Source organism: Mesoplodon densirostris, chromosome 2 (genome assembly GCF_025265405.1).
Source record: "Mesoplodon densirostris isolate mMesDen1 chromosome 2, mMesDen1 primary haplotype, whole genome shotgun sequence".
NCBI classification, from domain to species: domain Eukaryota; kingdom Metazoa; phylum Chordata; class Mammalia; order Artiodactyla; family Ziphiidae; genus Mesoplodon; species Mesoplodon densirostris.
Genome location: NC_082662.1, coordinates 96432891 through 96456057, shown reverse-complemented (window position 1 = coordinate 96456057; position 23167 = coordinate 96432891). Strand labels below are relative to the sequence as shown.

The following is a 23167-nucleotide window of genomic DNA, read 5'->3' as shown; positions in this document are numbered from 1 at the left end:
TGATAAATAAGCCCTTAGGTCAGGATCAGAAGAAACCTCCTGTATCAGCTTATTTTAAAGCAGTACACAAAAATTTTATTATGGAACATTTTCTTGGTTAAATCTTAAAGAGTAAAAACAATTAAAACATCCATACTACTTCACCATCTTTCAGGTCTTTTTCTCCTAAATGTACCTTCTAGATTTCTTAGGTGTGCTGTACAATTCCTTAGGGTGCTAAAGTTGATGAACACCTTACTCCATTAAGTGAAATAAAACTTCACTTAATGGAGTAAGGTGTTCATCAACTTTAGCACGCTAAGGAAGTGTTATTTAAACTTTGTCCTCATTCTCCTCTCCCACGTTACCAGTAGTAAAATTTATTTAAAAAACAATGAGAAAGAAATACCGTAGCCTAGAGGCACCTGGGAAGGGAGGGAATATGGCTCTGGAGAGATATTAGTCATATTGGAGATTTATGGAGTCTAATTATAAACCCCTTTACCCTCTCCCTGGTTTTAGACTTAGGGTGTCAGGTGTCTGGGATGTGAATGGAGCCTTCACAAACTGACATTTTCTTCCCTTTTTCCCCCTTTTTTGCATGAAACAAAAGAAATACAAGTGCTTGGTACCACGTGCTTTTGAGGCTTAAAGGGCCATTAATAAACACGCTGTTTCGGTCGTTGAGGGGGATCAAAATCACTTTTTAATAAATATCGCCAGAAGAATCTCCTCGAAGGGAGACTGAAGTTATTCTCCCTCCCCAGGGGCCCTAAGGGGAAAGGGAGACGGAAGATAATGTCCCCTACTTGCACGTGAGATTTCCCTTTCTCCTCCGACCCCCCTCCGCCTCTACCGCGCAGGTCTGGCCGCCTCGGGAGGTAGCTGGGAGAGAAGGCCACGCTCAGTCCTCCATGGCAAAGTCTTTGGTCTTTTCCTCCTGGTCGCCCACTTTGTAGCGCAGCAGCACGCGTAGGTGACGGTGGTTGTCCTGGGAGGGCAGCAGCGTGATCTCTCCGGAAACGTCCGTATCTTGCTCCACTTGCACAGGCTCGTTCAGGTAGAGGAGTGCCTGCTTCCAGTGCGTGACTGGGTGAAAAGGCGAGGTGGACAGCACCAGGGGTTTCTCCGAGTCCCCTCCGGGGAAGATCACCTGGAACCAGATGGCAAAGCCGTGCATGTGAGCCGAGCCGTAGCAGCTGAAGCGGAAGCGCCCACCCACCCCCGCCTCCAGCTCCTGCTCCAGGCCGACGCGGGCCAGCTCCAGCTGAGCAAAGCACTGCGGCCGGGCCAGCACATCCTCGCCGGACAGGCCTTGCACCACGATTTCTGAGTGGCCCATGAGGCAGCGCGTGGCGAAGCTCTCCAGGCAGCTCATGTCCACACCGTAGAGCTGCTTCATCTGGCTCCAGAAGCTTAGGCGCAACTCCAGCATCTGGTCGCTGATGGGCGCCACGAAGAGCTCGGCGGAAGCCGGCAGTAGAAGACCGCCCTCCTTCAGCCACTTGGTCCGCGCGTGGAGCACAGAGCTCAGCATGGACTCGTGCAGGAGTCCGCAGCCCATCCACTCGCTCACGATGGCATCCACCTGCTCCGGCAACTCCACCGTCTCCACCGGCCCCGGCAGGACGTGCACCCGGTCCTCCAGCCCGTTGAGCCGCACCACCTCCCGGGCCTGTTGCCAGATGTCGCTGGCCTCCACCGCGTACACGCGCCGGGCCCCGGCCTGGACACAGAAGATGCTGAGAATGCCGGTGCCCGCGCCCACGTCCAGCACGGTCTTGCCCCGCAGCGCTGCCCAGTTCCGCAGGATACCCAGGCGGTAGGCATCGGTGCGGACGCGGTCGGCAATCATCTCCTCGTGGACCGATATATCCGAGTAGCACTGGTAGTACAGCTGGTCCCGCTCCCGCCTAGTCCTCCGGGGTCGTGGCAGGGCCACCTCCAGCTCTCCGCCATCTTCCTCTTCAGTTCCCTCCCCTCCTTCGCCGCCGCCCCCCGACTCAAGCTTTCTTCTCTTGGGCTGCGACATCTTGGCGGCTCAGGCCGGCTCCCGGCGTACGTTGCGCGACGCGGCGCGAGCTCTAGGAAGCGGGGGCTTCTGGTATTTGTAGTGCGCGCTCGTGCCGCCCGCTTCTGGTGGGGCGCCGGGCGAGTGCCCGCCAGATGCCTCTGAGCTGTACTCTGCTTTTTTACCTGCTGCTTTGGTGTCGTGGAATCCCTCTCCCACCACCCTGCATCCATATTCTATGATTCTTTACGTTCCTCCTCCTTCCCTTAGATCCTCGATTCTCTTTTGCTTTCACTCCCTTCCTGAAGTGGACACGCCCACTTTAATAAATCCATGTTTTGTCATGTCTACTCAACTCCCAGATTTTTTATTACACAGAATTATCTGGGCGGCACCGTTCATATACTACCGTCTCATCTGGACAGTTGCAACTCTTAGAGCTCTCCAAACGTGGAGATTTGGAAATTGCACTACATGTTTTTCTTCTCTGTTTTCAGGGGAGTTAGGATGCAAAGGTGTAAATGGAACAAAGTTTTCAGGGGAGTTAGGATGCAAAGGTGTAAATGGAACAAAGTAAAAACCCAACAGTGTAAAACCCTGGTTCGGATTCCAGTGAGACCACAAATTGATGGAATGATTAGGGCAAGCTATATAACTACTCTTGCCTTCAGTTACACATTCACCAGCAACAAAGAATCTTCAATGCAGTTGAAAAATTAAGTTTCTGGTCTCTATTTTAGCAGAATGGTTACTTGGCTCTTAGTCCTGCTCTGGTAATTCTGTGGCTCATTCAAGAGTTAAATCTTGGAAAGGTTCAAACCAAGGAGCAGTTGAAAAGCAACAGTGGTGTGATACAGTGAAACCCATTGCCAGGTGTATTCTGGTAACCAATTTTTTTTTTCCTCCCAGAGGTAACTGAATCCTTCATCCCCTGTGATCACTTCTCTGCTTCAACTCATTTTTTCCCGTGTGTCTCCTTGTCTGGGCGAGATTGGTACTCCCCTCTTCCTCTTTCATTTTCCTTTCAGTCAACTATCAGCTGTTAATCTCTTTCCTCTTGGTTGTTCATAGTAGAAATAAAATACATTTAAAAATACATGTGATGTCTATATGGGTGTCTGTGTTCTTCACAAGTAAGGTGAGAAAAAAATTTCTCCCAGCTTAAGAAAATCACACGAAGAAAATTGACTTTTATTTTCTTGTAGTCTCAAACTATGTCTTTTAAACCAATGAGCCTGTATTCCTTATCTGGGGGAAAAGTTCCTTCACCCCATTCTCTTTATTAATCTGTCATTGAATGAAATAGGCTGATTGACCTGACATCCTCAGCTGTACTTCTAACTCAGGGCTTTCTGACTGCTCATAAGAATCCTCTGTGGAGCTTTTAAAAAATACCTATGCCTGTGTCCCACTTCAAACTAATTAAATCAGAACCACTCCAGTGGAGCTTGCGCATACAGTTTTAAAAGCTACCCAGGGAATTTGTGCAGCCAGAGTGAGAAGTGTTCTTAATGATTTTAGTTAAATATTGCTCCATTATTTTCATTGGGTAAATTATCTTTTTTCGGTGGCCTGGGCTCAGCCATTTAAGGCTAAAAATCCTCAGAGCATTTCCTCTCTGCCCAGTTTGATATCTTGTTTTAAGAAAATAGAGGCCCAGAGCGGGACATGGGATTAGAGTTGAAAATGTGACTGCTTCAATATATTACTTCTAGGCTGTTGATTAGTGTATACTTCTCCCATTCTTTCTGTCCTCAAAATCTTTTCCTCCCTCTTTTAAATGCATTGACTCCTCTACCCTATTTCCAATTCACTGACTTGCGGTCTTTTAAGAAATATCTGAATATAAGTTTTGTTGGTTCTACTTCCAAAATATATCTGAGTCCATCTTCTTTTCTCCTTATCCACTGCCTACACCCTAGTCTAATTTCCCATTTTTGCTTGTATGGAAATCAGTCTCCTAAGAGATCTCTCAACTTCTAATCATACTCCTGTCTAATCCATTCTCCACAGAGCTACAAAAATGAGTTTTTAAAAAATCTAAATTGGACCATGTCATTCTCCAGTAACTTCTTCTTCCAGTTACTGAAACAATCCAGTAACTTCAAGTAACTTCCCAGCTTATCTCATACTTCTCTTCCCAGCTCCCTGTTGGGCTCAAGATATACAGGCCTTCCACCTTTTTTGTCTTAAGTCTATACATATGCTCTTCCAGGACCTGGAAAATTGTTTTTCTTCTTAGCACTTCACTTCAGTGGCTGCTCATCTGTCAGGCCTCAACTTAAATATTACCACCTAAGAAGGTCCTTCCCTGGCTACTTTAAATACTATTTCCTAACTCAAGACACTGTTTATTTCCTTCATAGCTTTTATTATTAGCTGAGTGTGTGTAATTTGTCTATTTTTTTTTTTTTGTAAAATATAAACTTCAGGAGACTTGGACTTTTGTTTCCCCATTATTGTAGTTCCTAGCACTAGAACAGAGCCTGACATGTATAGAGTGTTTAAAAGTCTTCAATGAAGACTGTTGTGGAAGCAATTAAATTGTTATTCATAGGGGAAAGAGAAGAGAGTTTTGCTTTTTGTAGTGCAGTGTGACAATTTGACTCTGGTAAACTCAGAGATAAATCCAGATATAGATCAAATTTAGGATAATCCCAGATGTGAGATGATTTCCTTTCCAAACTCTCATAACCCTTTTAGATAGAATAATGGTAAGCCCTAATTTTATGCCCAGATTAGAGAGAAAATGGCCTGTGGTACTTTCCTTTCCTGCACTCTGGCTTGATACAGAGAGCGATTTCTTTACTCGTCTTTTCTACCACACTGAGTTGTTTTAAGTAAGAAGGAGACCAGATCATAGTCCTTTTCTAAGCATTGCAGCTCAGCAGCTAACCACCTGGATGGGAGAAGAATTGGAGCTGTGGTGGCAGAGTGTTCTTTGTGTTTTCATGCCAGTGGTCTACTCACCACATCTATTCAATGTGTAAACCCAATGTTTTCCAAACAATTGGATCTTGAAATTGATTTAATACACCTTCACCAGCACTAAAAAAAATAGAATAGAAAATATCAAATACATAAAATGAATAAAGGTGAGTATTACTTTATAAAACTTGTTTCAGTTAAGTATACTATATATATCTATATATATCTATATATATATATATATATATATATATTTCTTGCTACAGATTACAGTTAAAAGTTATTCTCCAAAAACAGTGTAAACTTTGATATTTTTGTAACTTTGAGTATGGTACTGCTTTGTCCTCTCACTTATCTTTTTAGGTAGTCCTCAAATGTTATCATTTTTTGGTAGCTTTTCAACCAGTTTGTGGCCCAATAATCCTTATATATAACTTTTTTCACTCATCCTCTTGTACCAAAGCTATTTGTACATATGGCTATTCCATGCTAGACAATGGACATTTGAATGCCAAGATTTTTTATTTCTCACTTTTATATTAAGAATCTAGCATATTGTGCTGGAATCTGAACCATTTACACATTCCAGATTGGCAGTCCTGAGTACACACAGGATCATAGATGTGTTTTGTATGACTGTGAGAACCATGGTCGATTTCTGCATCACACACATTCATGCATTTATCCAATCATTCATTTATTCAACAAACATTCTGGACTTCTACTCTGCACTAAGTATTCTAGAAACAGGGGACATATCAATAAACAAAAAGACAAAAATCCTTACCCCTAAAGAGCTTATATGTTTGTGTTAATGTTATGTTATCTATTAATCTTATGTTTTTATTTCTGTTTTTACTTAAGTAAAGTATTATACTGCTTTTAACTATCAACTTTCTTTCTTGTATTATTTTACCTTGGGTCCTGATGTGATTTCCTCCCACAAATACTTATTTCTAATTTCTTTTCCTCTTTAATTTGAAAGTCTGTTGTTTAAAAGTGTGTTTTAAAGCCTAGTATATAGAGCTGCAAAGAAAGTTGTGGTACTTGACTCTTTTTGAAGTATGGTTTTCTCAGGGTATATGCTCAGTAGTGGGATTGCTGGGTAGTATGGTAGTTCTATTTTTAGATTATAAAGGAACCTCCATACTGTTCTCCATAGTGGCTGTATCAATTTACATTCCCAACAACAGTGCAAGAGGGTTCCCTTTTCTCCACACCCTACCAGCATTTATCTATTGTTTCTAGATTTTTTGCTGATGGCCATTCTGACTGGTGTGATACTTCATTGTAGTTTTGATCTGCATTTCTCTAATGATTAGTGATGTTGAGCATCCTTTCATGTGTTTGTTGGCAAGCTGTATATCTTCTTTGGAGAAATGTCTATTTAGGTCTTCTGCCCATTTTTGGATTGGGTTGTTTTTTCTTTTGATATTGAGCTGCATGAGCTGCTTGTAAATTTTGGAGATTAAGCCTCTGTCAGTTGCTTCATTTGCAAATATTTTCTCCCATTCTGAGGGTTGTCTTTTTGGAGGGAGGAGATATGGGGATATATGTATACATATAGCTGATTCACTTTGTTATACAGCAGAAACTAACACAACATGGTAAAGCAATTATACTCCAATAAAGATGTTAAAAAGAAAAAAAAGCCTAGTATAAGAGTTGAAGGTAGTTCCTTTAGAATTTCAGGAATTAATTATAATTCTCAAAGTGTGTGTTGGGAAAGGGTAAAGGAACAATGACGAACAATGTTATAAATATCTCTTTGACATGAATATTCATTAAATGATGTAGCTCTTGCCATGGTGCAGTTACTTGGAAGCTGCCAACATAGAAAGAGGCACTTCTGTCAAAAAAAATCCTTTATAGAAAACGAACACAAAAGGTGGTGATTTTTGTATTTAAACAAATTGGAACATCAAACATAAAAAGCCTAGGTATATGTTACTCTCTTGATGTGTGTAGTGTCTTTTAAATCCATGGTATATTGGCCTAAATATTAAACCTAATACTAAAACAGATGAATAGCAAATTCATAGCTCCCTGATGATATTATTATAAGTAGTTGTAATTCTTTTAAAAAATGTGTGTATTGAATTGTTTCAGTAGTGACAACAGGGATATTATGAATTTAATCCATAATTAGTGATTCAGTTTAAATTTATTGAGCCCTCTTAGTGTATTGAATATGGTGTTTTAACAATTTCAATTGTAAATATTGGTTATGACATTTTAACAATTTCTGCTATAAATCAGGCCACTATATTGGAAATAGTACAGAAAAACAGGAAAATAAATTATAATATGGGAAAAGTAATGTTTTGGTACATCTATGGAAATAAGCATTTGCACACCTGCCCCAGGAGTAATAAGAATCAGGTAGTTTAATGAAAATCAGGTATTATAGTTAATGAATAACATTTAATAAGATCTTCCTCTCTCTTTTTTTTTTTCTTTTATGAAAACCTTTAATATGAAAGGAAGCCAGCCATTTGCTTGTATCAGATGCTTACATTCTCATAGCATTTTGCAACTGAGGGCATTTAAAGTGCATAGAAGTAATGTAGTCATGGTAGACCTGTGATGCTCAAAGTGTAGTTTCTAGACCAACTGTATCGGCATCACCTGGGAAATTGTTAGAATCACACAGTCATGAACCCCACTCTGTAACTAATGAATTAGAATCTCTGAGGTTGGGGTTCTGCAGTCTTTATTCTAACAGTCCTTCAGGAGATTCCAAGAACACTGAAACTTGAGAGCCACTGCACTAGACAATCTGAAGACTTCTAGGACCAGCGTGAGGCCATGTAGAGATTACGGAATGGAAGGTCTATTATTTTTCCAACTGCTGTAAAACAAATTACTACAAATTTAGCAACTTAAAACAACAAACATTTTTAATCTCATGGTGTCTGTGGGTCAGGAGTTCAGGCACTACCTCCCCAGAACCTCTGCAAGGTTGTAATCAGGGTGTCTGCCTGGCTTTAGTCCTTTCTGCAGCTTGGGATTCTCTCCCAGTCATGTGGTTGCTGTTCCTTGCAGCCATAGGACTGAGGTTTCCCTCTTTTCCTGATTGTCAGATGGAGGGTACTTTAGCTCCTAGAAGCTGCTGGCAGTTCCCTGCCACAGGGTCACTTCCCAGGCTCTCTCACAACACTTGCAGCTTACTTCTTCAAGACTAGTAGAAGAAGTTTTTTTATCTCAGGGAGGGTCCTATTCCAAATAATTTCCTTGCCTCTCACCTCCCCAGGATAATCTCCTTTTTGATTAATTCAAAATCAACTGATTTGGGATTTCAATTACATCTGTTAAATAATGCTTTCAGCTGAAGAATATAGCTCCAGGTAAAGAGACCAAGGGTGTATTCCCACTAAAGTTTGATAGATATTGCAAAATATCTTAAAATTATTCTATGTCTCAGAGAACTATGGGTATGGCTCATGGCATGGGGAGATGACCAGATCAAATAGATCAGAAACAGTTTTAAACAAGCTGTACACCATATCTGAGCCAAAGATTTTAATACAGCACAGTTTGCCTTAGTCACCCTTGAGTTTCTGAACCCTGCCATGTGAAAAAAAAATCATACCACATATAGTGTATGTAGTGGCTACTTTTTTAGTCTGGGTACAAGAAGAGAAGACTCCTGGAATGAAGCCAAGCTGAGCTGAGCCTAAATGAACCCAGTAGACTGCAGCTCTCATGTAAAGGAAGCAAGAAACAAAACTTTTGTTGTTGCAAGCTACTGAGATATTGGTGTTATTTGTTACTACAGCAAAAAACAAAGCTGACTAATACAAATATATATACAGAATGAATGATCATTGTAGCACCACTACCCAGATCAAGACATAAAACATTACCAGTGTCATAACTGTCCCTGTGTCCCTCCAGTCCTGTACTTTTTCCCTTTCCCATAGGTAAGTATCCTGATAATACCATAAAACATTCAGTGACAAAAGTCTCTGCTTTTATGGAGTTTATATTTTAGGGAATAATATCTAATTCTCAAAACCTGTGAGGTGGTTATCAGTATCCCTATTTTCACAGTTTGGAAAACCAAGGCACATAGCAGTTATGTCCGTCACTTATTTATCTTTTCTACTGGATTGTAAACTCCTTTTAGACAGGAACCAATTTCCTTTATCTTCCCACAATTTAGTGTAGCATCATACATATAGTCACAATATTAATTATTTTGATGACAATTAACATTTATTTCCTGCTTACTATGTACCAGAGACAACTCGATTTTCACAAAACCTCTGTAGTAGGTATTATTATTAATCCCTTTAGAGATCAGAAAATAAGCAAAAAGAGGCTGACTTGTCATAGGTCTAGATTCTTTTGCTCTATATATGTGTTGAAATTGATCCATGTGATTGCACATAACAGTACTTCCTTCACTTATATTGCTGTATAGTGTTCAGTTCTCAGCTCCCTCTAAAGCCACAATGGATCATACTATACTATACCTATGGATGACTTTGCATAGAGGAGGTACCCGAGCTTCTCATTTCTTCCATCTTTTTTCTGCAGCTTCTCTATTTCTATATATCAAAGGAATAAAGCAAGTTAGACATCATATTTTTATCTAATATCTGCTTGTGTTTTACTCAGAAGAATTGTGGTGTGGGAATTGTAAGTGAAGCTGTAGTAGACTGACTGTATATAAGAACCTTAATTGATTTAATAATATTGTAAATCAACTATACTTCAATAAAAAGAAAAAAATAGAGTGAAGTTCAGTTTAAAGAAAAAGAATATTAATTGGTTTATTCACTTAATATTGTTGAGCTCCTATATATCTAGCACTGTGCTGGGCTTTAAGAAAGAGAGGAGGAAGCAGTCTCCTTTTTCACCATAAGGAGCTTACAATTGTTGGAGGAGGCCATTCAAAGGACTTTACTGACTGTTGACCCATAAGCCGGACTTGGGCAATCAGAGGCTTCTTATACTCTCTCCTGCACTTGGAATGTATGTTCTGCCCATTGTTCCCATAGTCAGAGCAATATCCAGGAGGTAGTTTTAAGAAAGTAAGGTTGAGACCATCTGTACTGTGTACATGACTGAACCCCATTAAAGCCTTTATATAAAGTTTAAGATTTTGGCAGACAGGTGTGGAGATCCACTCACCTTGTGGCCACCTAAGACAAGTCTTGTATGTGAATTCCCTTGCTTATTAAACCTGCCAATGACTAATTTGGAAAGATCTGCCTGATTCTTTGGTCTCTCCTCACTCTCTGTGTAGGAGGCTAGTTGCAGGTTTCACCAGGGTAGCTCCCAGATTTAGGAACCAACAATTGGTGAGCCAACCAGGAGACCAAAGAAATGAGCCATGAAAAAGAGACATCCCGAGGGGAAATCCAGAGATCGCCATCGACCACTGTATGGGAAGGGGTGGCCCATATGTTAGATGATTGTGGACTGCGTGTGTGTACAGAATGTACAGCTACTGTGGCAAAAAAGGGGAGTGAATGGCCATGCAGGGGGCTGGCCTCTACTGTGGACAGGTTGCTGGCCACCGAAGCCCAACTAGAGGCTGAAGCTTAAGTTAGAAAGCAGGAAGAAGAGCTGCGGTTAGAGAAGGATGTGTGGTTGTCCACTACTCTGCTAGCTTCGGGGCTGGCAGACAAGATGGGAGAGCAGGATAAGAAGTTGGAGAACTTAGCGTGCCATTTGCAAAGGTAGGAGGGCTCAACCTAGAGGATAGGAAGTGAACCCTCAAAAAATTAAAGGCACAGACATTACCATAAAGTTTTTGGGAGTCATATGGTCAGGTAAAATGTGCATTGTCCCAGAAGCTCTGATTAACAAGATGCAAGCCTATCCAATCCCTAAGAGCATGCGATGCAAGCCTTTGTAGATGTGGGAGGTTTGGAAGACTTTTACTCCCTCCTGTGCTGACTGCCTCCATCCCTTATACTGCCTGCTAAAGAAAGAGCACATGTGGAACTGGGGATCAGATCAACAAGTCGCCTTTGAGAAGGCAAAAATACTAATAAAACAGATAAAAGTTCTGGGCATCTTCCAAGCAGGGCTACCATTTGAGTTGTTAGATGTATCTGTGACTTAGGAAGGTATGGGTTGGGCACTGTGGCAGTAACAACAGAAGAGAGTACCCCTAGGTTTTGGTTCCAGCTCTAGAAGGTGACAGAAACCTGATAGACCCCCCACAGAGCAACACTCCTAGCAGTGTACCCAGCACTCCTCCAGGCGGAGCCTCCTATGAAGGAACAATATATCATAGTAAGAACTTCCCTTTCTCTCAAGAGATAGGTTGAGAATGTTCCATTGACCCACCTCTTTCATGGCTCAAACTCCCACGTTGACTTAATGGCATGCCTGTTTGCAGCAGGGGAGCACCCTGTATGCCAACCCCTGTCTATGCCTTGGACAATGAGAAGCCAAGGGGTGGATGATTGTGAATAAGCCCTTGTGGAGTCAGGATGTATGAAGAGCATTTGGGTTTGCCTGCAAGAGCCTGAAGTAGTCCTCACTGTCTTCCACATCCTGTCTCATAAGGCACTGACACCCCTTTGGCAATCAGGAAGCTGATGCCCTTGCTCCAGTATAACCTCTAACAACTGACCCTTCAGCAGATACAGGAGGTTGGATGCATAGAAAGAGTGGCCACTCTAGTGCCTGGGTGTGATGGCATATTGTCAAGGATGCCCAATTATCCTTGAAATACAGTGGCTTGTTTCATGTACTAACAGCATGTCCTGTGTGTTCTAAACAATAGCCAAGAGAACTACCAAAGAGTTTGGGGCCATTCACTGGAGTTCCCAAACAGTGAGGGATTGGCAAATTTTGATTGTATTGGCCTCCTCCCTCTGACTGAGGGTTCTAAATATGCCTTGGTTTGTGTGGACACTACATCTGGCCTAACTCAAGTTTTCCCGTCACCATGCAAACCAGGCTGCAACCATTAGGGGATCAGAGAAGCTGAGTACTATATATGGATACTCCCGTGGAATAGTCACATTTCAAAGGTCATGATATGCAGGACTAGGCAGAAGACTATGACACAATGGAAGTTCCACCTCTCCTATAACCTGCAAGCTGCTATGTTAGTAGAAAGGAAAAATGAAATAGTAAACCAGCAAATTAAATTACTAATAGGTAAAACCGCCTCGGTCTGGTGGACTAAAGTACTATCCCAGGCTTTGATACATTTGAATGATCAACTTATAGGGCCTATTGCCCCATATGCCAGATTGGAAATCGTTGCCAAATACCCAATGCCATAAAGGTTTGGAAGTCTTGAAGACAATTATTGCCTTGGTTCTCATGTGGTTTTTGTGCTGTGCTGCTGAGAATACAAAGCTCCATCATGCCTGGGAAAGACATTATCCTTGGCAATAGGAAGTTCCACTGGGTTGTGTGAATTACTTCATACCTCTGGGTGAGGAGGAACTACGCAATCTCCACTGGGATCCTATTGTCCTGCTGTAAGCTGGACCTACTGAAACATACTATACCTGGAATGGAACATGTACCATTGAAAGAGGGGGAAAATGAGAGTCCCGATCTGGCACATCCCACACCAAGCTCATCTCCTCATGCCTGATGGGGCTGCCTCCCCTGGTCAACAGGTATGGTATGTACAGCCAGTTCAAATTCTTAAAGCTGCAGTCACATTAACATCTAAGGATTAGGCCACAAGTGTAAATCTTAAAAGGGGAAGATCTTCCCATACAAGTTTCTATTAAATATCTGTCATTTTGGCCTTAGGCTTCTGCTGCTACTCTATTGTCTGGCCACAGGATGGACACCTAATGGAAATACCTTTTTACAGTGGGCCCACTAGTATGCCTGACAAAGGAATCAATCCAACTGTTGGGTATTGTGGGAAGCTGCCCTTCTTTAGCTCATCAGGATTACCATAGTGGGCATTACCACTCCAGGCAGAGAATTAGAAGGCCCTAAAGCAATATATTAAGGTAGAACAAGTTAGGACTAATACTCTTAATTCATCTGGCAATACTTGATCAACCAATCAAGTATCAACCAATACTTCATCCAGAGACCTGACCTGTGGCTTGAATATCAGTAACACTTGGCATGGGTATTCTTTTTCTGTCAATCGGACTACACAGGCAGCCCATCACTCTGCTGACCAGAAGGGTCCTAAAACTACCACCACTAGAGCTGTGGGTGGTTACACTCAGATTTGGTATGGGTTCATGTGGCTCACCCTGGGTCATGGACATTTGAACCCGGGCACCCCTCTGTTGGGAACAGATGAATCACTCTAAACAGAACCAACCCAATTGTACCAGGAATATGGAATGGATATCACCAAAACTGTGTAGTCATGCTGTCACATGAAATGATAGTGACTGGTTTGGCAATGATTGGTTGTGACAGCCAGGTATTTGTTGGGGAACTCGAGTGGAACCCAGCGGTTGTGTGGTGCAAATCTTTGGCCACGGCTTTCACCTGAGTGGTTGGGCCACTGTACTCTATCTAGGTCTTCCCTGGGCACAGGGGAGAATCCACCCCAAAGTAACAAAAATTGTCAAACACCCTCTCCTCAAGGCCAGATGGGCACATTCTGTTTTCTACTGGTACAATCACTTGGCTGCTGTCTTTGTTCCGTTTGTTGGCCTGGAGGATATTATAGCACACATAGAAACCCTTACTGAATTCACCCAGCAAGCCTTAAATGAGAGCCGGCAAAGCCTGTCTTTACTGAACAATGAAATATCTCTAATGAGAAATGTTGTCCTCCTAAATTGGATGGCCTTGGACATTAGTACAGTCTCAAAAGGAGGCACCTGTGCCATTATCCAAATAGAATGTTGTGTGTTCATACTGGATGAGTCTGATAAGGCATCATCTTTATTAAATCACATGAATACACAAGTGAATGTTACTAGGGATCTGACCTCCAGCCTATGGGACTTAATAAATCAGGTTCAGATCATGGGCCTCCTGGTGGAAAAAACTGTTACTTATTTCGAGAAACATTACCTTTTTCTGTGTTTTCTCTTGCATGTGCCCATGTGGCTGCTGTGGAATCTGCCTCCAATGCAGCCAGATAGCTGCCAAATGAGCCACCTCCCTGCTGGTGAAACCCTTTGCTGACCACTCAGGGCACGTTGCAGAAGAGGGGTGTGTGTGAAATTGTAAGAGCTGGTTACGAGGGATGGAGTGTTGGAGGAGGTCATCGAGAGGATGTGACCGCCTGTTGACCTGTAAGCTGGATTCGGGCAATTGGAGGCTCCTCACCCCTGCCCTGTCCTTGAAATGTATATTTTGCCCACCATTCCCATAGCCGGAGCCATTTCATGGATGAAGCCTTAAGAGAGTAAAATATTGTTGAGACCAACTGGACTGTGTATGTGACTGAACCCCATTAAAGCCTCTATATAAACCTTAAGATTCTGTCTGTCAGGTGTGGAGATCTACTCGTCTTGCGGCCGCCCAAGACGAGCCACTTACATAAGTTCCCTTGCCTTTTGACCTGCTGCCTACCAATCTGCAGTGGTCTGCCTCTTTCTTCAGTCTCTCTTTGTCCTCCATGTGTCAGGGCCAGTTTCAGATTTCACCAGGGGAAACTCCAGAGGGTGCAGACCAGCATCAATACAAAGAGCTCAAAATCTACTTGGTAGTCCTTTAACCCAGGTTTGTCTACGGTTGGCAAATAATGCTGAGTCCCTTTCTCAAAAACTTGAGGGTAATTCTTGTATTATTCAAATATCTTCCCTACATGGCTGTGCAGATATTTAATTTTCACTCTGAATTTTCTTGCTGGTTTGAGGTACTACTGTGTTACTCTTCAGATGAATACCATTAGGTTCTCCACTTATATGCCTTAGGATATCTGGATAGCATAATGGCCATACTTAAGAATTCAATTAATTTTCACTTTCATGTATATTAAAGCTCTTTGTAAAGTGCTATAAAATGATACTATAATTATTGTTGTTTTTATTGTTGAATTTATGTTTTCTCAGCCTAGTCAACATGAGGAAATACCTGAATGATTGAATCTGTTTTTTTTTTTTTTAATGTCCATTGAGTTGACTTTCTTCAAGGACAGGAAGCAAAATATAACACGTTTCCAGGCTTGTCTTTATATTCTCAAGTATGGTTTACAGCCTCAAGCATGGTTGTCTTTAATGACAGAACTACCTTTTATCTTCTTTTTACAAGATAAGGTTGATCTATTTTTTAAGTTAATACACCACTGGCTTTATATCCTTGTCATACATAGACTTTGGGAGTAGGTTAAAGCCTCTTTATGTTGTATTATTTACTGTGAAGCCATATTTGAAAATACAATGAATACACAGAAATTAATAACTCTAGCAGGGTACAAAGTGATAGTATTCACATTCAATTACAGAGATCATCTATTACATTAATATAATAGCGATGCTATTTGAATGTAATATAGTGAATAAAAATAAAGTGACAGGCTAACAGAATTTTAGCTTTTCAGTTTAGAATAAACAAAGGAAGATAAATGGTTAGCAGACATGGTTAGTAGCTCAAATGCATGTGCTATAAGCCCTTATTTGAGTGTCAAATCTTAGCAAAGGACACCAAGCAAATGAACTCGAATATCCATTTGATTAGCTTCTTAAAAACTGAAATAGATTTTTATATACTTTGGAAAGAATTGCTAGCAAAAAGGATGAGGATGGTTTTGCACAGGCTCCGGCCGCCCAGTCTCAGCAGCCATGGCTCATGGGCCTAGCCGCTCCGTGGCATGTGGGATCTTCCTGGACCAGGGCACGAACCCGTGTCCCCTGCATTGGCAGGTGGACTCTCAACCACTGCACCACCAGGGAAGCCCTAAGGATGGGTTTTTAATGGAGGTAATTTTCTAAGAAATTACTACTTAGCAGTTAGAAATATAGAAGAGAAGATAAACTTGAAATAAGCCTGATAAGTCCTATCTTACCCATTGTCTTTGCTTAATAGATACTTTGGATCTGGATTAAACGGTGCTCAGTAGTCACCCCAAGAAATCCTATTCTTTATGTATCTCCTTCCACCCCTCTTCTTACTCAACTAATAATTACTTTCCCACTTACAAGTTATGAGTGAAGTCACTGAATGCAGTTACCTGGTGGAGTCCTAGTTCTTGGCTTAAGATCATACATCTCTAATGAGCCTTCATGTGTTCTATAAATGGTGACTCTCAGACCCGCCTGAGCATCAGAACCATCTGTGTAGATTGTAAGAAATATGCATGCCTGGGTCTCACTTGCATAGATATTTGTTCTGTAGATCTGAGAGGAGCCAGGGCAAATGTAATGAATCCTATGCATTGTTGGTTCAAAGTACATTTCATAAAGAGGTGAGAATTTTTAAATATATTTCAGCATTGATTTGAATTCATATTATTTTATATATTTTATGCATGTACAATTAGTTTTTATTATCCAAGTAATACCTTTGCACTGTAAAAAAGATCAGAAAATTCAGAAGCAAAAAGAAGAAAATAATTTCAAATATGACCACTGTTAATATTTTGAAATACACAAATTGATTATTTGGAGTTTAACTATAGTAATAGAGTAGTTGCCTTTGCAACTGGAAGCATAATTCCATAGGTGCTCCATAGAGTTGGGGTTTTTTTGTATATAATTAGATTTTATCTGTTCAAATTGGCATTCTTTACTGAAGGGAGGATCCCATTTATCCCTTTTTCCTCTACTCAAACACTTTTCTGGTTCTTTCTCTCTGTTAAGTGGCATGTCTGAATTTAGTATGGGAGTCTAGCAAAACTGATAATGGGCTTTAGGAATGATCAGTCCTGGGGACATACCAACCTGGTGTGACAGCAGTTCTCCCATCCAGTTATTTATCCACTCAAAAAATTTATTGAGCACCTACTAATATGCCAGAGACTATGCTATGTGTTGGTGATATCCAGTCCCTTCCCTGGAGAAACTTCACACTCTCGTATGGAAGATAGACAAACAAACAGAAATTAAGGTATATTGTGTATGTGCTGTGAAAGATGTATGCACAGGGCATGTTGAATGCACAGATAGGGGATATTTAAGTCAGAACAGGGCGTTAGGGAGGATGCATATAAAGAAAGGATGTGAAACCTGGATGTCAGAGCCCAAAACACTCATATGTGGCATTGCTGATTTAGGAAATCTTTATCAAGGGGCGTACTCATGCTTTAACTACTGTGTTTATTGTCTAGAGAGGAGACCGGAAAGCTCTCTTTTGTTTCCTGATGCTCCTTTTTTTTTTTTTTTTTTAATAGAGTTCTGTTCTCTTTTTCATAGATGCATTATTTTTTATTATATTACTGAGGGTCTTAGTAATATTTTGAAAATTTCTTCTTCCTGCATAGTTTCTGTTTCTTCTGAGAAGCGTTTTCCATTTTTGTTTGTTTTGGTCCCTATCTTCCAAGGTAGAGGTCAAATTCTTCTGAGAAAGCTCTTCCAGTCTCTTGGCAGGTTATTTATAGGCCTGGCTTTCCACTTTTGTGAAGTACAAGGGTAAGAAGTCTCAGCATTAAGGATGTAAATGTCTCCTGGGGAGAAACCATCACACAGGTGATCTGGTTTTATAATGGTGGGATAACTGGTTCTTAAAAAGACTTTTCATCAATCTTCGTATTTTGGCTTTATTTTCACCTATACCTTAGGCAGGGGTGGGGTGTGTGGGGGGCACAGTTATATGTGTTAAATGGGGTTGCTTCTCACTTCCCTCATTACCTGCTTTGCATTTTACCTTCCTGGGTCTGCTGTCAGTTACCATTAGTCAGTTATCATTTACTTTTCTGACTTCTAAACTTTTCTTGCCTTTCTCTGTTCTTCCGTTCTCCTTGTCCTTGTGGCTTTGTGTCTTAAAACAAAAAACAAAACAAAACAAAACAAAACAACTCTATTATGATATGATTTCAGGAAGGAGAGAAAGTAAATTCACATAATCTGTCTCTTCTTTGACCTGCATTAAGTGCCTTCTTTTTGTAGGACACTGTACTAAGAATTTAATTTATAATAATTCTAGACAACAGGCATTATAATTGTGTCACTTTTGAAGATTAAGGAAGTGATGTTCAGAGAGAGTAAGTGGCCAAAGAGCTAGTAAGTGGTAGAGCTATGGCAGATAAGTGGCTCTCAAATCTACAGAGTGGTTCACGTAGATTATGAGGTCTCCTTTAGGCTAACATAGGAAAGACAAATTGTTCTCCTGCATTTTCAGAGCTAACCCTGGTTCCAGACCCAGCTTTAGGGATGAGGACAGTAAGGACCTGTGAAGGGAGAGTTGGGTATGCAAAGCTATGAGAGAGCAACACCTCTGTATAGAGCTGACTTTTATCAGCGCTATCACCAATATGGATTGGACCATATTCTGATATAAATTCTTTCTTTTAGGAGCTTGACAAAGTTGCGTTTTGATGATCTATTTTAGTATTTGCTAATTATGAAATACAAGCCACCTGCTTTCAAAAGAAGGCACTGAAGTGGGGAATAATAGCAATGTAAATATGGTGAATTTATGGGCAAAAGAAGGTTTTTAGCAGCATGTTTAAAAAAATTAAGTATTTAACAGCTGTTTTGAAAAATAAATGAAATGCTTCCATATTGTTAAAGAAGGTGTACAGGTAATTAATTTTAAAGTAAAACTTGTGACCTCATTTGACTGTATTCAGCATCACTAAATTAATTAATTAATTTTGTATATCAAATTATTGACAAGATTCTAAATCTCTGCTCACTAAAAATATTTATTTTTTCATGAAAGGTAAATATAAATTAGCAAGACAAATTTTCTTATGTTCTTTGTGAAATTGACCTCATGGATTTATGTCTGTAATTGGTATGGAATGGAGTATACATTAACTTTTCTAGAAGGATTTTAAGATGAGATTTTGGGGATGTAATATTTGTAAGTTAGAGAGTGAGGTTTTGAGTGGAGAAAGATTTTTAAGTACACTGAATTTAAAATACAAAAGAGTGAAAAGAGATAATTGAAAAATCATATCTCTTCCAACCAGGCTTCCATTAACATGCACATTTCTTACCCAGAAAATGGTTTACTTTGGCCCCTTGTATGGACAGAATGTTTGTTTCCCCCCCACCCCACAGATTCATATGTTGAAGCTTACCCCTACCCCACATGTAATGGTAGTTGGAGATGGGGACTCTGGGAGGTAAATAGGCACTGATTTGGTCATGAGGGTCGTGGGGCTCTCATGATGGGATTAATGGCTTTATAAGAAGAGGGAGAGAGAAAAGAGATAGCTGTCTCTCCCCCTTGTGGGTTCTCAGCAAGAAGGGGGCCATCTACAAGCCAGGAAAAGAGCTCTCACCAGAACCTGACCATGATGGCACCCTGATCTCAGACTTCCAGCCTCCAGAATTATAAGAAAATAAATTTCTGTTGTTTAAGCCACCCAGCCCATGGTATTTTGTTATGGCATCCCAAGCTGACTAATATATGCCTCAACACTGTACTTCATCTTGTTCTAAGCTTTGTAGGCCCCAAGCCTCTGGTGGTTTCTCTCACATGATGCTCCCTCTTTTCTCAGTGTAAAATACATCCCTGAAGTGTACCTGAAACAGTTCCTTCTTTCAACACTTGGCAATCCTCTGTGCTCCAGTTTTTGAAAAGAAGCTGAAAATCCAGATTTTTATATGAAATTGCCTAACATTTTTAGTACTGACATAGTATTCTATAATAAAATATATTTCTGTGCTGGATTGACTCTCAAGCAACAAGTTTATAAACTTGGTTTTAATGTGTATGTCCTATCTCCTAAGCTCCCTGGAGGGAGTATTTGTGTTTTATTTTTATTCTCTGATTCCCAATGTCTGAAATGGTTGGTAATCAAATGTGTTCTTATTGATGCTGATTCTACTCACCTTTTCTTTTACCCTTCTTTTCTTTGGGTAGAATACTCCCAATTCCATTCATTCTTACATATGTCTTCAATTTTATTTTTAGTTCATTTGGTTACACTCCTTTGATCTTTCAAATTTTGGTGAATACTATTGTTAGAGTCATTAGTGGGAGAAAGCTACTTGTCTCTACTCACCAATTTTGGACCCAAAGGTGGGAGCATTGGCGTGGAGGTCTCTCTTCATCTGAGGGCCATGATGTACATAGAAAGGAACTAATAGATGCTAAATATAAGGAGTATTGTCTCTGGTTTCTATGTTTTCCTTCTGTTTTCATCACCTACTATCTTGATTGTTATTTCAACAACAGTGCTGCATTACTGCTCTGTGGTCCAATTTTTCTTGATCTTAGTGGGAAGGCTTCTCTTTTATTTATTGGTTTGTTCCTAGTATGTGGAGATTAAACTTTAAGTGGCTATACACCTGTTTATTCATTCTGCAAGTGGTACTGCTCACTGCCAGTGGTTGTCTTTGATGCTAATACTGTTTCTTGCCTTGTTTTATTTGGATTCCTGACATGTTTGCAGGCCTTCAGTATGCAATAAATAACCGGAATGAATTCTTTACCAGTTCCTGCTCCTCCCTCACCACAGCCTTCCTGGAGTCAAAATGGAGAAATGTTCTTTTTCTCTGTTTTCATATTTGGTATACATAAAGTGTTTAGTCAAGATGCTTATAAAATGAAGTTAGTTGGCATTTCAATGATGTAGTACTGATATGATTTTCTTATGAGATTTTTCTGCAACTATTTTTTAACATGTGGTTGTTAGGATAGATAATACAATATCATAGTTCAAAAATAATGTACCAAATGCAGAAAGATACACTATGAAAAGTCTTAGTCTTACCTTTCCTCACTTTTTCTCAGTCCCTACCTCCTTACTCCAACTACTTTGATTAATTTCTTATATATCCTTCTACTGTTTGTTTTTATACATGTAAGCAAATGCCGATGTTTATGTATATTCTTATTACTCTGTTTTTTAAACACAAGATACTATTATTCTGCTTGTTGCAGTATTCCCTTAATATTATATCTTGGAGTTTTCACCATATCAAAATATAGAGTACCACATTCTGTTATACTATTGAATAGTATTTCATTTGATGGAGAGATCATCATTTATTTAACCAAAGTCTTACTGATGAACATTTGTCTTGTTTTTAACATTTTACTAGGACATGCTGTATTGCAATGAATAACCTTTTACAGACCTCATGTCATACACATGCAAATAGATTCATATAGAATAAATTCCCAGAAACGGAATTATTAGGTCAGAAGGTCTATTCACTTGTGATTTTGTCAGATATTGGTAAGTTGCCTTCCAAAGAAGTTATACCAGTTTATACATTCAGCAGCAATTTGTGAGCTCGTCCATAAAATACTTTTGGATTTTATCAGTCTGATGGGTAAATACAGTATCCCAGGGTAGTTTTAATTTGTATTATGAGAACAGTTGGGAATCTTGTCATATGGTTAAAAGCCATTATTATTTCCATTTATGTGTGAATTGTATGTTCCTAACCTTTACCTATTTTTTCTGTTGGGTGGTTAGATTTTCTTCTTATCAATTTCTAGGAGCTCTTTATATATTACAAGGATTAACCTTTATCTGTGATATGAGAATCATAGATTAAGGTTGTTTCTAGTGATATGAGATTTGTCTTAGCTTAGGGTGTCTTGTTGGGCAAAAGATTTTTTTTTATTTTTAATTTATTCAACTTATTTATCTTTTTATGGATCTAAGGTTTTGAGATACAATAAAAAGGGCTTTTCTACACACCCCTCCTACCCAACAACCTCCCACCCAATATACAATTTTCTTCCAGCATTTGATAATTTCATCTTTTTAACATTTAAATTTTTGTTTGATTTGTTCATTCGTTCATTGAACACATTTGTTGAGTGTCTCTCATGTACTAGGAACTATTTTAAGTACTTGGGATGTATCACTGATCAAGATAAGTATCCTTGCCATTGTGGAGTTTACACTCTAGGGGAAGGAGATAGATTTAAAAAAAAACAAACCAAAAGAAAAAACTCCCAAAACAACGTAATACATAAATTATATAGTATGCAAGAAATTGATGAATGCTACTAAAATTAAGATAAAGTCTGTTAAGGGGAACTGGAATACCAAGTGGTGGGCATAAGTTGAAATTTTAAATAAGGTGATTGTTGCAGATTTCATTGAGAAGGTAACATCTGAGTAAAGCCAGGAAGGAAGTGAGTGACTTTCATACAAATCTCTGGGAGAAGAACATTCTATGTTGAGACCCTAAGTTAAGAACATGCCTGAGAAAGAGCAAGAAGCCATGAGACTGGAGTACAATGAATGAGGAGAATAGTTGGAAAGGAAACAAGAGACACAACAGGGATCAGATCACCTAAAGCTCTCTAGACCCTTATAAAGACTTTAGATTTTATTTTAAGTGAAATGGGGGAACATTGCTGAGTTTTGAGTGGGAGTGACAAACATGACATGTTTTAAAACAGTAACTTTGGCTGCTGTATTGAGAATAGATTACAGGAGAGCAGGGGTGAAAATAAACAGACCAGTTAGAAATCTACTGCAAAATTCCAAGAAAGATATGATGAAGCCTGAGAATAGGGTAGGAATAGCAGAGATGGTGAAGTGTGGTCACATTGATACAGTCTGTTGGATTTGCCAGCAGAATTTTCTCATGGATTGGATACAAGGACAAGAAAAAGAGGATATAAGGATGACTTAATGACTTTCCTGACCTAAAATTTGGAGTTATCATCACCCTAACTGGAAATGCTATGGGTGGAGAAATTTTTGTGTGGTGGGGCACAGATATAATATCTGTTCAAGTTCAGTATGGACTTGTTTTGTTTTCGTTTTTTAACAGGCATCTAGGTGATGTTGAATAAGCACAATGAGATTGGATGATGAGACAAGTGAATAAGCATAGAGAGAAGAAGACCAAGGACTCTAACCTGGGCACTTCATTATTACTATTTTGAGAAGAAGAGAAAGAACTTGCAAAAGAAGTTGACAAAGAATGACCATTAAGTTTGGAAGAAAACAAGACGTATGGTATCCTTGAACCCCAATAAAGATAATGCGTCAAATGTTGCTGATAGAAGTCATCAAGGAAGATGAAGACTGAGAATTGACCACAATATTTAGCAGTATGGAAATCTTTGGTGACCTTGTTAAAAGCAGTTTTGATAAAGTGGTTGGGATGAAAACCTGATCTGAGTAGGTTTAAAAGAGATGGGGAGAGAGAAATTAATGACAGTTTAGAGAAATCTCAAGGAATTTTGTTAGGAAGGAGGAAAGAAATGAGATGGTAGCTGGTGGAGAAAGTGAGGCTGAGAGAAAGTTTA

At 39.9% G+C, this 23167-nt stretch overlaps 1 protein-coding gene across 1 annotated transcript; it reads right to left on the bottom strand.

The window, feature by feature from the left end:
- Positions 1-782: 782 nt before the first annotated feature.
- PRMT6 (protein arginine methyltransferase 6) lies at positions 783-2070 on the bottom strand. Its single transcript, XM_060085923.1, has one exon. It carries the CDS (start codon positions 2009-2011, stop codon positions 884-886), a length of 1128 nt encoding a protein of 375 aa, XP_059941906.1. The 5' UTR covers positions 2012-2070; the 3' UTR covers positions 783-883.
- Between the last annotated feature and the right edge of the window lie 21097 nt (positions 2071-23167).